A 15,246-nucleotide genomic window follows, 5' to 3' on the forward strand; every position below is an offset into this window, starting at 1 on the left:
AGGCAGGGAGGAGGTTTAATGCGCATTTACAGGAGAAAACTGAGTGGTTCTGTGACTCGTCCAAAGCCACAGCAAGCAAGTAGTAGGATCTGCACAGAAACCTGGGGCTTTTGTCCCGGGGCAGGTTTGTCAACATTGCCACTCCTGAAGTATAAGACCCCTGAGCTCTTGGAATGGTAGCTGCTGGTGCCCCCTCTCGCCCGGGCTACAGCCGACGGGGCAAGCTCAGGGGGCTAAGGGTTGGGAGGGCAGGGTGTACAGAGGCCACTTGGGTGGGCTTCCAGCCCAAGGAAAGCTGAGCTGAAGGGGGTGAGGGCTGGTCAGAGGGTTACAGAAATTCCCTTTTGGATTACACATGTCGCCGCTGAGTTTGGGCCAGACACTTCTGAGGGTCTGTTAGTGCCCATGGGGCAAATGTCCTCAGACATGGTGCCCTTTGGGCAAATGGGGCTGGAGTTGTGGCTCAGAGTATTGGAGGAGATGCAAGGGTGCTGGGCAGGAAGGGTGTGCTGAGGAAGTGGCTTTTTTAGGGGAAGTAAAAGTGTCCACTGAGGCCTGGCTGGGCAGAGGGTACACTTGGCCTCTCCCTTTGAGGTGTCAAGTTTGGGCAATGGTGTGGATCCTCTGGGCTCACACAGAGCCCATGCAGGGAGGGTGTGGGAGGAACTTCAACCTGCACAGTGCCCCCCTTTTACAGATGAGGAAACTGAGTCACAGAGAAAGGAAGGAACTTCCCAAGGTCAGCCAGCAAGCCTAGCTGGGAGAGGAACTTGTGGCTCAGAACAGTGTGGGGGGCCAGGTGGTAGGGTAAGGTAATTGCTGGGGGGGGGGGGCTCTGGGCTGAGGGAGGGTGGCCGGCCCTGGCCAATGAGGGTCTGACCTGTGTGTGTCCTCCCCAGGGGCGCCCACCCGCGATGTCCTGCTGGTCTCTGCCATTATCACCGTCAGCCTTAGCATCACTCTCGTCCTCTGCGGCCTCTGCCACTGGTGTCAGCGCAAACTGGTGAGGCTCCTGAGGGCCCCGGGGGCGGGGCCTGGCCCTGCACCCCGCCCCCCACAATTACTGGCTCCCGAACCCTCTCAAGGGCGCCCGCAGATGACCCACCTGCTCACGTAGTCAGGCCCATTTCCGTAGGAATTACACACGCACGCACGCACGCACGCACTGCGTTTGCCTGGGTGTTGGCCCCGTATGTCGTGTGTACACCCAGAACCACACACCTAGGGACACATTTGAGGACAGACGTGAGTCTCACGGGCATTCGCACGCTCGCAACTACACGCGCACACGCCCCACCTCCCGCAGGAAGAACCGCAAGCGCAGCCTGAGAATCGCCGCGGCCCCCTCCCACCCCGGTGCCTGGCGCCCCACCCCAACCCAGGGCTGGGCGTGGCCGAGCCGGGTCTCCTGGCCAATGAGGAGGCGCCGCCCGCCCCGCCCCACCCCCCCCAGCGCCCGCACATCCATCCTGGTTCTTGGGGTTTGTACAAGCACAAACGGCTTCTTTTCATTTTTAACGAGGGCTGGGGAATTAACGAGCAGGATTAGGCCATCAATAAGTAACCAGACCATCAGGAGGGACATTCATCACCCGAAGGCCCGGGAGGGGAAGCCGGGCTGAGGGGTCTACCCCTCCCGCAGCCCGCAGCTCCCCGAGAGGGGCTGAGGGGCCGGCTGCAAGGCTAGACCACCACCCCGTTTCTCCCCATCCCCCCACCCCCAGTCCTGCTGCCCCAGCCCAGAAGTGCAGTGGGGACTTTGGGGGCTGCAGTGGGGCATCCCCAGAGGTGGACCCAGAGGTGTCCCAGATGTTGGGCCTTTCCTGGGATTAGGTGAAGAAGCGTCCCTGACAGACACCTCCAACCCCTAGATTGAGAACGGTGGGAGTGGGGGCCAGGTGCCACATCTGGAACCCCCATTCTCTCCCTGCCCTGACACAGAGGGGCCTTAAGGACGATGGGGGAGGGCCATGGTCGTGTGCACCATGTAGCTGGGGGCTTCAAGCCGCAATCCTATGGAAGAGAAGGGGCAGATAACCCAGCATGTCTCCTTCAGGAGAGGCAGACTCACGAATGGAGAACATGGCTCTCCATCCTGGGACATTCAGCTTCAGGGAGCTTCTTCCCCTGGGGAGGAGCCATGGAGAAGGCCAACTCGGCCCCATGTGCCCCGAGTGTGAGTGTATGGGTAACCTGGGCCCGCTCTGTGCGTGCAGGTGCGTGGAGCCAGGCTGGCCGCCCTGCATTGTTCCTGGATCCCCCGTGTCTGCGTCTGTCTCGGAATTTCAGAGGAGGTGGAAGAGGGGGCTTGGCCACGTGCCTGTGTGTGCGAGTGTCCTCAGAGGCCGTGGGAGGGGCTGAGCGCACACGCACCGTAGCCCTGTGCGTCTAGTTGCAGGGTCTGTTCGGCTGTCTGTATTCAAGTGCGCATTTGAAGGCCGAGGAAGGTGTATGAGCAGGCGCTGCTGGTGACCTTGAGTGGGGGTCTGTGTGCTGAGTGTGCCAGCTCTGAGGGTATTGGTGCAGTGCGTGTGTGTCTGTTCATCCCTGCATGGTGGGATGTGCTTCATCTCATCAGATCTCCACCCCAGTGAGCTGACACTTGCTTCATCCCCACTGTCCTGGCCTCTCCTGGTAAGTGCCGCAGTGTGTGTGTGTGTGTGTGTGTGTGTGTGTGTGTGTGTGTGTGTGTGTGTGTGTGTTGTGGTGAGAGCCTCCCCCCCACCCCACTCACTTGGGGACCAGTGTTCACAGATGACAGCTTTTGTAGCAGGCGGGGGACCCCCCTCCCCCCACCAGTGCGGGAGGCACGGCCCCTGGCCCCAGCCCCTCCTCCCAGCCTCCAGCCAGAAACTTCCCCAGGGGTCCCAGCCGCAGTTGGTTGGTCTATCCCCTGCGACTTTCTCCCCTGAGCTGCCCAGCCCCCCAACCCTCCCACAACTCCTCCCCTGCCCCCCACATCGGAGGAGCTGGGGGGCTTTCTGCCTGAGCTGTCTCTGTGCTTTCCGGGAGGGGCTTTCACATGCCCCTTGCACAGTTCCTGGGCTCTCCTTGGCTGCCTGTCCCCTCAGCAGCAGTGATGTGATACCCTGACAGCCCAGATCCCATTTCCGAACATTAATAACTTCCTTAATCTCCAGCTGGCTTTTTCCAGATCAGCCTGGCCAACCCCTTCCCTGAGAAGCAGGCTGGTGGTATTGGGTTCCCTTTGAGCCGCCCAGTGTCTCCTGGACTCTGCCTGGGTTTCCTGTCGTTGCCCCCTTAACTTCACCCTGCCCCCCCCAGCCCTGAGTCAAGTCCTGCCCTGGCTCCTGTCCGCACCACACCCCCCCCAGCCCCGCAGCTCCTGCTGCAGAGTGATCATTGTAGTCAGAGGGGAAGGTTCCCTGAGCTGTGGAAGGAAGAGGGCAGGCCCTGGATGAACTGGGGGACAGCCCACCCAGCCATACCTGGCCTTGGGGAAGGGGCAGCTGACCCACCTTAGAAGAAAGTGCTGCCTAGGCCAAGTTCTCCTGCCAAGACTAGGGAGAAAGAGGAGAGGGGTTGAGAGGTGGGGTTGGGGGGCCCTCAGCAGGTCCTCCCTGCCCCACACTGCCTGAAGTAGGGGGAGATTGGGGGGGGGGAGCTGGTGGGGGTGGCCCTCCCTGTGTCCTGCCCAGAGAAGGGCCCTCGGCCAGCGTGGGGCAGCTCCAGGCCCTGATCTTTCCAGTCCGGACTGGGCATTATTGGGGATTTGAACTTCTGGGTAATGATGGGGGAGAGCAGAGCTGAAGCTGAGAGAGGGCAGCTTTTGTGGACTCGGAGGATCCAACAGCTCCGTATTTTTTTTCACTCTTAAAGTTTTGGCTCAGAGGCAACAGCCCGGGGCTGAGACCCTGGTGGGAAGAGGCACTAGGGGGGCACTCCCATGCTATCCATTCTGAGAACTGCTGGGTACCTAGAGACCAGACAGTCCCTGCCCTTTCGGGCTGCGTTCCCCTGGGGGTTGGGGGGCCCGAAGTAAGTCAGGAGAGAGCTAGACATATCTGTGATGAGAGCCTAGAAGGACGAGGGACCTGGGGCTCATCCGGTGACAGCACCCCTTTTTGGAAAGGAGGAAAAGAAGGTCAGAGAGGACAAGGGACTTGACCAGGGTGACACGGGGAGGGTCCGGCGTTGCTGGGAGCAGGACCCAGGCACCCCTGAGACCTGGGGGCGCCGGAGGTGGAGTGAGGACTCTGCCCCTCCACCCACAGCATTCTGGGGGGCCGCTTCACCGCTGCCGGGCTCCCTCCGTGGGCAGCTCCTGTGCCCTGGAAGGGGTTGCCACTGGTGGGAGTGTCGGGGACACGGCTGTGCGGCTCTTACTTTGTTTCAGGGAGGGTGGAATCATTGGCTGTTGTGGCTGTGGTGTGGGAGCACAGGACGGGATGTTGGGGAAATGTGTGTGCTCGCGTCAGGGTGTGTGTGTGTGTGTGTGCACTGCCTGGCCCAGGCCCGTGGCCCGTGGGTGCGCGTGAGCTCGCTCCGTGGCAGCCAGGAATGTTAATGGTGCCTGGCTCTGCATGAGCTAAATTTAGAAACCCAAACCGAGAAGGTGAATGGTGCTCACCTTCCCAGCGGCAGGCCCGGTCCCCACTGCAGCCGCAGCCCTTCCTCTGGCCGGGGGACCTGGAGCCCCCGCCCGGCCTGCCGTGCCCTTTCCCTGCTCATGCTGGTGTGAGGAGCTCTGGGGTGCCAGTGGGCAGCCTCTCTTCCTCAGACTGCCTTCCTGCAAAGAAGAGTGCTCAGGCCCTGCCCTGCCTCACTGCCCAAGGCAGGAGGACCCCAGGGAGCCCCCAGACGACACTGGACACGGTCCTGGGCCGGACTGGGCACGGGGCCCTCTCCCTGCCCCCGCCATTCACGTCACTGGCCACTGCCAACCTTGCCCCTGCAGGATGCCACCCCCACCATCTGGGGGTGGTGACGTGGCCAGTGTGACGTGGCCAGGCGCCTGAGAGCCGTCTGTCCGTGGCAGAGGGAGATGTGTTTCTGGGAGCCGGGCCAGAGCCCCAGGAGATAGGCAGCCGGGAGGGGCCCCATCCCTGGGGGTCAGGGGTACCCTTTGAGGGGTGGCAGTGGTCCTCGAGCCTTATGGGGCAAGGAGCTACTAGCCAGTGAACAGATAGCAGTGGGGCTGGCCCCCCACGTGGGGTGGTGACACCTTCACACGTGGGCCCCTGGACCTTGTGGCCACGGCTGGGTCCCAGCCTGCTCCCCTCCCCAGGCCCATGCTGGGGAGGCAGGGAGGGCGCAGTGCTGTTTGCCCGGAGTGACCCTGGTGCTATCTCCACAGGGCAAACGCTACAAGAACTCCCTGGAGACTGTGGGCACGCCAGACTCAGGGCGTGGGCGCAACGAGAAGAAGACCATCAAGTAGGTGCCAGGCTTCCAGATTGGGGCGGGAGCAACAGGCAGCCCCAGTGGGAGGAGCCTCCCCCCTCCCCAGAGCTGGCCACACACCCTCACACGTTGGCACCATTCTCTCTCCCTGCCCCGTGCCCGCACACTCCTAGTGCCTCAGGGTGGCTCCCGGGCTCCAGCTTTTCTGCCCATGCCCCGCCCCCCCAGACCCTCACCATGTTCCAAGGACCCCAGCTCCCCATTTTCTGGCAACTGTCACTTCCAGCTCTGTCTGCCTCCTCCCTCAACCCTGGTTGCTGGTTCCTCCATCTACCCTCATATCACACACCATCTCCAGCACCCTCCTAGCTCCCCTGCATATCCGAGGGCCCCCCTCCAGCCCCGGCTGGGATCCCCTCTCTCAGGGGGCTCAGGCTCTTCTCTAAGACCTCACCAGTGTCCTGAGGGTGACTTGGAAGGTGGGCAGACCTCAGTGTTGGGCCACTTGGGAAGCAGAGTAATGGGGACTCTTCCCTTCCCTGTCACTTCTGGTCCCCACGGCCTGTCCTGCTGCCTCTGCCCCACCCAGGCTTCCTGCTTGTGCTCTGAGATCCCCCTTCAAGGAGGCGGGTTTGCCTTCCACACACCACCTTGGCCAGCCCAGGGCAGATGGTCGCTGGGACATACCCAGGGCAGCCCCCCGCACCAACCACCCCACCTGGCTGGAGGCTCTGGGAATGAGGGTTCTCTCTGGAGGGCTCCTCTCTGCTGAACCCAGGCCTTCGCTGGGAGGCCATCAGCCTGAGGTGGGGCTGGGTGCCCCTCCGTCTTAGCCTGGCCAGGGCCGAGCCTGCCAGCAAGGGGCTTTGCCTGAAGGGGAGCCAGCCCAGCCTTCCCTGACCCTCACTTCCTTCCTTTAACTCAAGGCCCGCACCATCTCTGCCCCACACCTTCCCTTCTGCCCCCCTTCCCACGGCCTAGTCTGTCCTCCCTTCTTCTTGTTCCCGTGCTCCCTTCTCCCTCTCCCCTGCTCCTGAGGGCTCCCTCCCTGCTCCTCCCCTGTTTTCATCTCTTGCTCTAACCCTGTTTAGGGTCTTTACAGAAGCTTCCAGTGTGTGCCTTGTGGGGGGGCGGTGGGCAAGTGGAGGGGTGGGCCTGCCGAGGTTGGGGGTGGGAGGAGGTTCGGGAAGAGGCCTCGGGGAGCCTTTGAAGCTGGGTTTGGTTGCACACTCTCCGGTCTTCAAAGCCGAGAGCTGGCAGGTCTCAGGGGCTGATGCAGAGCCCAGGCCCCAGGCTTTCTGAAGGCAGGGAGGGACCACGTGGGGCCCAGCCCAGCACCTATGCCACCTCCAGACCAGGCCCCTAACCCAGTTTGCAGCTGGGCTGGGGGCCCCGTCTCTGCCAAATGACCATAACCTGGGGATGTGTATGTTCTGGATAGTCGTGGAAGGGGCCCGTGAGAGGGCATGGGATGCCCAGCAAGGGGGGACGGCAGGCAGCACGGGGGGCAGCAGGCTCTGCAGCCTGGGACAGCACCCCCGAATGCTCTCTAAGACAAAGTGAGGGCAGCAGTGGCTATCCCCTCTTCTCTATGGCCCTGCAGCCGCTGCCCCCTCCCACCCCGCTGAGCTGTCAGAGCCTCTGCCTCAGGGAAGGGAGTCACCGTTCCAGTCTACATGCCCCTAGGTTCCTAGGCCTTTATCTCTTGCCAGGGCCCAAAGCCAGTCAAGTGGCAGGAAGCAGGGCTTACCCATTGCACAATCTCCACATGGGCTTAGGACCTCCTCTGAAGGGATCTTTTGTCAAGGATGCTGGGAAGTTGCATTCTTTAGCAGTGCTTCCCAAACTGTGTAAATGATGAAGAGTTATTCCATGAATCACTGAGGTTTCATGGGTTTCATGGCCAACTAAGTTTGGGAAACACTGCACACTCTATCTCCCTCTTGGAGATACAGGTATTCATTGACCCATTAGAGGCTCTGAGAAGTCCTGCAGTAAAGGAACCGTGTTTCCCAAACTTTTAAAATTAAAGATGGTCTTTTTCAGTACTGCAACAGACAACATGAGGGACCCTGGAGCTCCTTGGAACAGAGGGTGGGAGACCAGCCTGGCAGTGATGACCCTGGCGGCTCTTTCTCTCCAGGACCTGGGATTGGATGACACTTGATTTTGGAGATCTGGAGGGGGCCAGGGGGAGGGAGGCCTTCCAAGTGGTTCCTTCTCTCTGTTACCCTGGAGGAGGGGGACCAAAGGATGTCTCTGGCAGGAACAGGGTCTTCTGTTGAGGGAGCCTCCCCGGGGAGGGGCCTCCCAGTGCTGAGGCCTGTCCTGCCTCTCCCATCTCAGCCTCCACTGTGCCACTCACAAACTGGCTCAGGACTCTGGCTTCGAACCCTGTGTATGGAGTCCCTGTGAGACATTTCTGAGGTGCACTCTGCTCTGGACAGACAGACGCTGTCCACACCCCCTTGGGCCAGGACCACCATCTCCTCTGGGCCTGTGGTGGCCGCCCAGCTTCTCTCCTTTGTTCCCAAGTCTGAGGCTAAGAGCCAAGGTCAAGGCCAAGCTCTGGTGTGGGGTCAGGGCGGGGGGAGAGAAGCAGGTGCCCCAAGAACACGTTTGCTCCATCTTCAGGGGGTGTGCCTCCCCACGTGGCCTCCCCCACAACAGGGCCCTCGCCTTGGCCTTGAGCAGTGGCACGGCCTCAGCACAGGCCAGGCCCACCCCCAGAACCCCTAGAGCCCCTTCCCCTAGATGCGTTTCTGAGGGCTCAGGCATGGCTCCCTTCTAGAATGTTCCTTTGGCCTGTTTCTTCTGCCTTTCCTCTCCCTATGCTCCCAGGCCTGCTCCTCGGGGCCCCAGGAGCCTGACAAGCTGATGGAGCCCCTTGTCTGAGGCTTCTGCAGCCTGCCCAGAGGAAGTCCCCACATTCTCTGTGCTTCCAGCCTATCTGCTTCATTGGTATGACTTGTCTCAGAGCAGAAGGGGGTGGGAAGACTGGGGCAGAGGGTCCCTTCCAGACCTAGCAGCTCCACCTTGGGAAGGATCAGGGGCACAGGGAGAGGCTACCCTGGCTGGCAGGTCAGGTATGTGTCAGGGGCCCTGGGGCTGAGTCTGCCCATCAACCCCCACAGAGAAGGGCAGGCTCCCTCCACACAGGCCCCAAAACATTGGACCTGAAGGGCTCCGGGTGACTCTGATCACGCCCTTAGCAAGGTCAGAGGCCTGGACACCCTTCTCTTTTCTGGGGGGCCACCCAGTCACCACATCTGCAATGAGTGGAGAATGTCTTCAGCTCAGCTGAGATCCCGCCAAGCTCACACAAAGGCTGTGTCCTAGGAGGGCAGAGAGTAGAGGAGGCTGGGGCAACCTCAGGCCAACAGGAAGAGGAGAAAGATGGGCAGGGAGCTGGGCCTGCCCCAGGAGTGGCTCAGTGGAGGTGGATGGAAGAGGGGGGAACCTTGGGTCTCCACTGTGGGAGAGCTGACAGCCCAGCGGTTACAGCCAATCTTCTGGTTTGGCAGGCAGGGAGACTGAGGTCAGGAGCGGTGGGCCCCCGGACAAGTTGGCAGCAGGGTCTGATCTACCTTTCAGCTCTTTCCAGCCAGAAACCAGCACCCTGTCCTTCTCCCACTCCCCACGCCAGCCTCCCCCAGGCCTGTCCCCAGCCCCCTCTCTCCCCTGCTCCCCTCTCATCATCTTTCTCTCTCCCACCAGCTTCCCAGGCTCGAGGCTCCAGTGTGCCCACCTGCAGCTCGCCTCCTTTCTGCGTGGCTTCTCCCGGCCCTCGAGGGTGTGAGCGCATGCGTGTGTGTGTGTGTGTGTGTGTGTGAGTGTGTGTGTGTGTGCGTGCGCGCACGCGCGCGTGCACTCGCTCGCTCAGGGCGCAGCTGCCGCCTCTCTTCCTCCCGCAGGAGCAGACCCTGGCCCTCTCGGCTCTCTGTGTGCGCAGCCCCGGGGCCCCGTCCTTTCTGCCCCCGCAGGACTTGCGGTTCTTGTTTCTTCTTGCATCTCCCTGTTTTCTCCCCTCTCTCTCTGCCCCTCCAGCGATCTAGACAGAGACTTTTGGAATAACAATGAGAGCACAGTGCAGCAGAAATGGAGTTCCTATCCTCCCAAGGAGTTTATTCTAAACATTTCACCCTACGCCCCTTATGGCGACCCACGACTGTCCCTCAAGTGAGTGACTTTACCTGGTTTGATCCTATGTACCGAGTATCCGCGCACGCCCTCCTTCCCCTCCTGGCCCTCACTTTCCCTCCTGCTCCTGTCCGCCCTGGACTTCCCCACCGGTGCACCCATGGGCAGGCCGACCATGGAGACGAGCAACCCCTCCTGCCTCCCCTCACCTGCCCGCCCCTCTCCAGTCCCCTCCCCCAGGGCCAGCCGAGCAGGAGAGCCCCCTCCGCAGCCGCACCCGGCCCCCCAGCGGGTCCCCCCCCTCTGTGCAGTCAGGATGGGGTTGCCCGTTCGGTCCCTCCCTCTCGGCGTGGCTCGCTTTCTCCTCCCCGCTGTGTGCTGCTGCCCTGGCTGCTCGGTGGTGGTGGTCGGTGGTCGGTGGTCGGTGGTCGTGGTGGCGGTGATGGTGGTGGTGGTGATGAACTCTGACTAACACGGCTTTCTCTTTCTCCCTGCCTTGGGGCCTCCTGGCCTGGACAGCCCGCTCTTCCTCCGTCGTTAACCCTTCGTTGTCCTGTGGGATAGAGTTGGAGGTGGCTGCCCTCCCCCCACCCCCGCCGCCCCCGCCCCAGGCGGTGGGGAGGGGCCGCCCCTCCGTTGTCGTGGTGCGTTGTTCTCCGACCCCAGCCCGCCCGGCCCCCTCTCTCCTCTCTGCAGGCTCTGCTGTTAACCCACTTGCAGTGCTGATGTCTCTCTCTCTCTCTCTGTCTGTCTCTTGTCCGTCTGTCTCTCTCCTCCTCTCTCACTGTCTCTTTCTTCCTTTTATCTGTCATTGTTTTTCTCCCCCTCCCACCCCCACCCCCACGTGTGGCCCGCCCTCCCCCCCCCCACCGCCACCCCCGGCGCCCCTCTGGCCCGGCTGCCTCCCACGTGCCTTCAGTGGTACCCTCCTGTCGGGCGCCAAGGTGGCCGCCGCGGCGGGGCTGGCGGTGGGGCGGGAAGGCCGGCCGGGGGAGAAGCCAGCGCTGGTGCCGCCACCCAGAGAGGACACCTCGAGAAGCGGCGGGGCTGCCCCCAGCGAGCCGGGCAGCGGTGGCAAGGCGGGGAGAGGCCGCTGGCGGACGGTGCAGAGCCACCTGGCCGCAGGGAAGCTCAACTTGTCCAAGTGAGTCATGGCCCTGTGGCCGCCGGAGCCGCGAGCTCGGGTCGGCCCCCGCCGGGGGGGCACAGCGGGACCCCCCCGGCATGCCCGCTGCTGCCCCCAGAGGTGCCGTCCTCGGCCCCTGGCTCATTTCATCCCTTCATGAGACGCGCATCATCCTTGCCATCGGGCACAACTAACAGCCATACGGTGTCGGTGTCGCATCCCAGCCTCGGCTGTGCCCCCCCCTCCCCCCGCATCAGTCTCTTTCCTTGCCAGTGACCAAGCCATTCCATTTTCTACCCCCGAGGCAGCTTCATTTCAATCCTCAGGTCATCCCATCCTCTTTGACTGGCCGCCCCATCCCAGCCGTCAGGTCATCCCTCTGTGGGCCACCCGTGGTTGTTCAGCCATTGGACCATCCCATCCCTGGGGAGCTGGCCCACTCTCAGCCTGTGTTTGATGCCACTCATCTGCCACCGGGCCTTCCCTCTTACAGCCAGCAGACGGCTCTAGACCCAGAGGCTGAGCCATTCCATTTTTGACCATCTGGCGCCTCCATCGGCTTGTCCCACTCTTGCTTGCACCATTTCCCCGTCTGTCCTGCAGGCCCACCATGAGCAGCTGGGCTGTCCCCATGGGTCCGTCCTCATCTCAGCCATCCCCATGGGCTGTCCCAGTCTTGGGCAGCAAGCTGTCCCACTGGCAGCTGGTGGGTGGTGTGTTCTTGGCGGTTGGGTTGTTGAGCCCCCCAGCTAGCTTCTCTTTTCTGACCAGGGTGGTCTGGACGTCAGACAGAAGAGCCGTTTCCCTTTTAAAAGCTCTCTGAGCTTGCCAAACAAGACAGTCCCTCTCTTGGGCCATGGACATACGGCTGGTCCCTGTTCACAGCAGAAAGTATATTCTCTCCTCCCCCACCATGGGGCTGCCTTATTCTCATCTTGGCTTTTAGAAACTTCCATGTCCCCACAGCTGAGCCCTTCCAGGCTCTAAATCCTTTGAACTATGACCATTCTCACCCACTGGGACGTAGGTTCCATTTTCAGCTATTAGAACTGCCTCATTCCCAGCTAAGGGACAGCCTCTCACTTAGAAAACCGGCAGCCCTGACCCCTTCTTAGCTGGGGGCTGTCCTGTTGCCTTCATTCAGCACCCCACCCCGCCCCCGGTTCTCTTTAGAAGGCCTATGATTCCTGCCTTTGGGACCACTGAGGGCCACTGTGCTGAGACCTTATTGCTTGTTGGCCTGAAGGCACACAGGCCCATTTCTCCCCTGACGTCGAGCCTCAGGAAGGTCTCGGAGGGAAGCCCCACACCCCCTCAGAGAGCCAGGCCCAGCACCCCGCCCTCCCCAGGCTGCTCTGGCCACAGACTGCAGGCTGGCTGAAGGCTCCATGCCATTCACTGGCTCCAGGCATGGAGGCACCAATTTTAGTTTCCTGTGACCGAGAGGTTGTAAATTGGACTAATTTTGGATGTGGTAGGAAACCAAAATGAGGTCAGCAAGGAGGAGGAGGAGGCCGTCCAACTGTCGTCCTCCCCTGCCTCGGCCTGCCCCTAGGGAGCTGTGGGTCTACCTGGCTGGCCGGCCAGGCCTGGGCCTGTCCCTGGTGGTAGCCCAGGCTCCAGCCCGAGCTAGGCAAGGCTGCTGCCTCCTCCAGGACCCCAGCTCCCAGCTAAAGCCATGTTTTGCCACTCTCTCTCTCTTCTCTATTTCTTGTTCTCTTTCTCTCTCTCTCTCTCTCATTCTCTCTTTACTATTCTCTTTCTCTCCCTCTTTTGCTCTCACTCTTTTTCTTTCTTTCTCTCTCTCTAGCCCACAGGGGCAGCTTAACTGTTGTCCTTTAGTTCCCATGGTAGGCTCGGGAGGGAGCAAAGCTGAGGTCTGGTTGCAGTGGTGAAAGCGGCTCCAAGGGCCCTGGGGCCCCTCCTGCAGGCAGCCCCAGGGGGTACCTGGCTGCCCTGTGGTCCTAGACCAGGAGTTGGCAAGCTTTCTCTGTAAAGGGCCAGAGAGGAAATGCTGAGGCTCTGCAAGTCACATAGTCCCTTTTATGCCAACTCAAGCCTGTCACAGCCATAGACAGGATGTAAATTAGTTTGTTCCAGTAAGACTTTATTTACAAAGACAGGTGGTGGACCAGATTTGGTCCATAGGCCATAGTTTGCCAACCCCTGCCCTCGACCACTGGATCGGGAGACGGAGGGAGGGGACAGAAGAGGAGGTTGGGACCTCTGAGGCTCTGGCCCTGCCTATGGGATGTGCTGATGTCTCTGGCCAGGAGAGCGAAACAGGCAGGTTGCCTGGGGAAGCCCGGGGTCTCTGACTCTTCCTACCTCCGTCTCCTGAGACCTTTGCAGGTACCACTGGCCCGGGGAGCGTTAGCTAAACACATGTCCCAGGGCCCGACCTCATTAGGTCCTCATGGCAACCCTGGGACAGAGGCAGCTCAGGGATGATTTTTCGCCCGGGGTTTTATGAAGACACTCAGATGAAGAAACTGAGGGGTGGACTCACTTTTCCAAAGTCCTGCGGTTCGGAAGCAGCAGAGCTGGGGCTTGAACCTGGGTCCCTCTGACCTCATACTGCCTCTGATCAGCCACGTCCTGCTTCCTGTCCGTCCCTGCCCCCTTACCAGCATTTTTCAGGGATGCCTGTGGGCCTGCTAGGAGGCGCCCTCTTGCAAACGTATAGCCACCCTGTTTTCCATCAGAATTGGGGCAGTGACCAGACAAGTGGTTCCTGGGGCTCCCACCTCATCTGCTCCTTTCCCGGGTCCCCTCCTCTGACTGGGAGTCACTCCCAAGAAATCAGGAATGGACACTGCACCTCAGAAACAAGGGACCCTGGAAGGAGGGCAAAGGTCTGCTCCAGAGCCTGAATCCTGGGGCAGCCCTGGCCACAAGGCAGAGGCCCGAGGACAGAGGGTGTCCGAGGACAGTCTCCAGCCTCCGTGGCCCAAGCCTGAGAACCGCCGGCTTTCCCTGACCTGCCACACGTTACTAGGCCAGCTCTGCGCTGGCCTGGATTTCCTCGGGTCTCCAAAGGCCGGTCGTACTTCGGTCACAGAGGCAGGCTTTCCTGGGGTCCCCCAGCGAGACCGCGGGAGGGGGCGGAGCAGCTCCCTCCACCCCCTGCCGTTGGGCACGCCAGGCCCAGGGCCCCGGGGACGCCTTCACCACGCAGCCTCCACAGCTCCCGCGGCTCAGACAGGAGGCATTGGAGTGTCAGGCGAGCCAAGGCCAGAGGGTGGGCTGGGCAGGGCCGGCAGGGGCGGCGTGGGGGGGAGGGCCTCAGGGCGGGCGCGGGGTTCGGTGGCCTCCTGGGTGAGGTGGTGGCAGCTACAGCACAGCGGTGACAGCAGGGATGGAGGCCCGGCGAGGTCCGGCAGAGCGCGCCCTGCACTGGGGCCTCCCAGTCCTGACCCTCGGCTTCTTTTTCCTCCACTGTGATCCCTTCACCTGCTTCTCCTTTCTCTCCTCTCCTCCACCCGCCCCAAGTTTCGAGGACTCCACCCTGTCCACGGCCACTACCCTTGAGTCTATCCCCAGCTCCACGGGAGAGCCGAGATGCCAGCGACCCCGCACCCTGATGCGGCAGCAGAGCCTACAGCAGCCGCTGAGCCAGCAGCCGCGGGGCCGGCAGCCCAGCCAGCCCACCACCAGCCAGAGCCTGGGCCAGCTGCAGGCCCACGCGGCCTCGGCGCCGGGCCCCAACCCCCGGGCCCACGGCCGGGGCCAGGTTCGGCAGGGCGCCTCGGCCAGCTCCAAGTACCGGGCGGCCGGCGGCCGCAGCCGCTCCAACCCGGGCAGCTGGGACCACGTGGTGGGGCAGATTCGAAACCGAGGCTTGGACATGAAATCCTTCCTGTAAGTCCCCCCCTTGAGCGGGCCGGCCCCCACCTCCCGACCCAGCCTCTCTCCCCTCATCTCCTTGGGAGCGGCTGGCCCTGCCCCGGCTCCTCGCCCTCCATCTCCACAGCAGGGGGCCGAGCAGACTCGGCCCACCCCTCCCCAGCCTCCTGTGGCTCGAGGCTCCATCCCTGCAGCCCCCCATGGAAAGATTCTTATCTGGGCCACCTCTCTGAGGACCCCGGCTCCTCCCCCTTAGGTGCCTCCCGGGGCTCGGAGAAGGTCCCTCCCCCAAATGTCAGTGGGGACACTGGACAATGCCGTTGAGACCTGAGGCCGCCTGGTCCTCCTCCTCTTCCCGCTAGTCCCAGGCTGCTCCTGGCCTCCCTGCTAGCCTCCCCCACCCTCCCAAACCTGGGCTCTGGCCCTGCCTCCGAGCCACCAGATCACCTCTTCCCTGTAACCCGACTCAGCTCACATTCCTGCCCCGCACTTCCTCCCTCCCTCTCACGGTTCCTGCCATCAGCCCTGTCCTCTGCCTCTCTGACCTTCTCCAGCCACTTGTCCTCCAGCTCCCAGAATGACCCATCCCCTGAGGACAAACCTCAGATGTTCCCCCCAAAGCTTTAGAAAAGGTTCTTTGTAAATCAGAGGCTTCTTTCAAGTGCACAGGCCTGAGAAGTAACCACACCATGGGTATCCAACTGTAGCCATTCCTCATCCCCCGGCCATCGCATGCTGCCCCGCCCCACAGGTAGGGGCCCTGCCCAGGG

At 62.0% G+C, this 15,246-nt stretch overlaps 1 protein-coding gene across 5 annotated transcripts in view; it reads left to right on the forward strand.

Annotated features, from left to right (window-relative positions):
• Window positions 1-15,246, forward strand: part of SYT7 (synaptotagmin 7) — a 61,521-nt gene that overhangs the window by 23,201 nt on the left and 23,074 nt on the right. For 2 of the 5 annotated variants that reach the window (XM_078057922.1, XM_078057923.1), the window contains exons 2-6: window positions 900-1,003; window positions 5,318-5,397; window positions 9,412-9,543; window positions 10,424-10,648; window positions 14,123-14,491. In XM_078057922.1, the coding sequence (XP_077914048.1) occupies window positions 900-1,003; window positions 5,318-5,397; window positions 9,412-9,543; window positions 10,424-10,648; window positions 14,123-14,491 (910 nt within the window). The remainder of the gene's footprint in view (window positions 1-899; window positions 1,004-5,317; window positions 5,398-9,411; window positions 9,544-10,423; window positions 10,649-14,122; window positions 14,492-15,246) is intronic. The other 3 variants (XM_078057924.1, XM_078057925.1, XM_078057926.1) reach the window with 3 other exon arrangements.

The sequence above is a fragment of the Halichoerus grypus genome, chromosome 11 (assembly GCF_964656455.1).
Source record: "Halichoerus grypus chromosome 11, mHalGry1.hap1.1, whole genome shotgun sequence".
Taxonomy (NCBI): Eukaryota; Metazoa; Chordata; class Mammalia; order Carnivora; family Phocidae; genus Halichoerus; species Halichoerus grypus.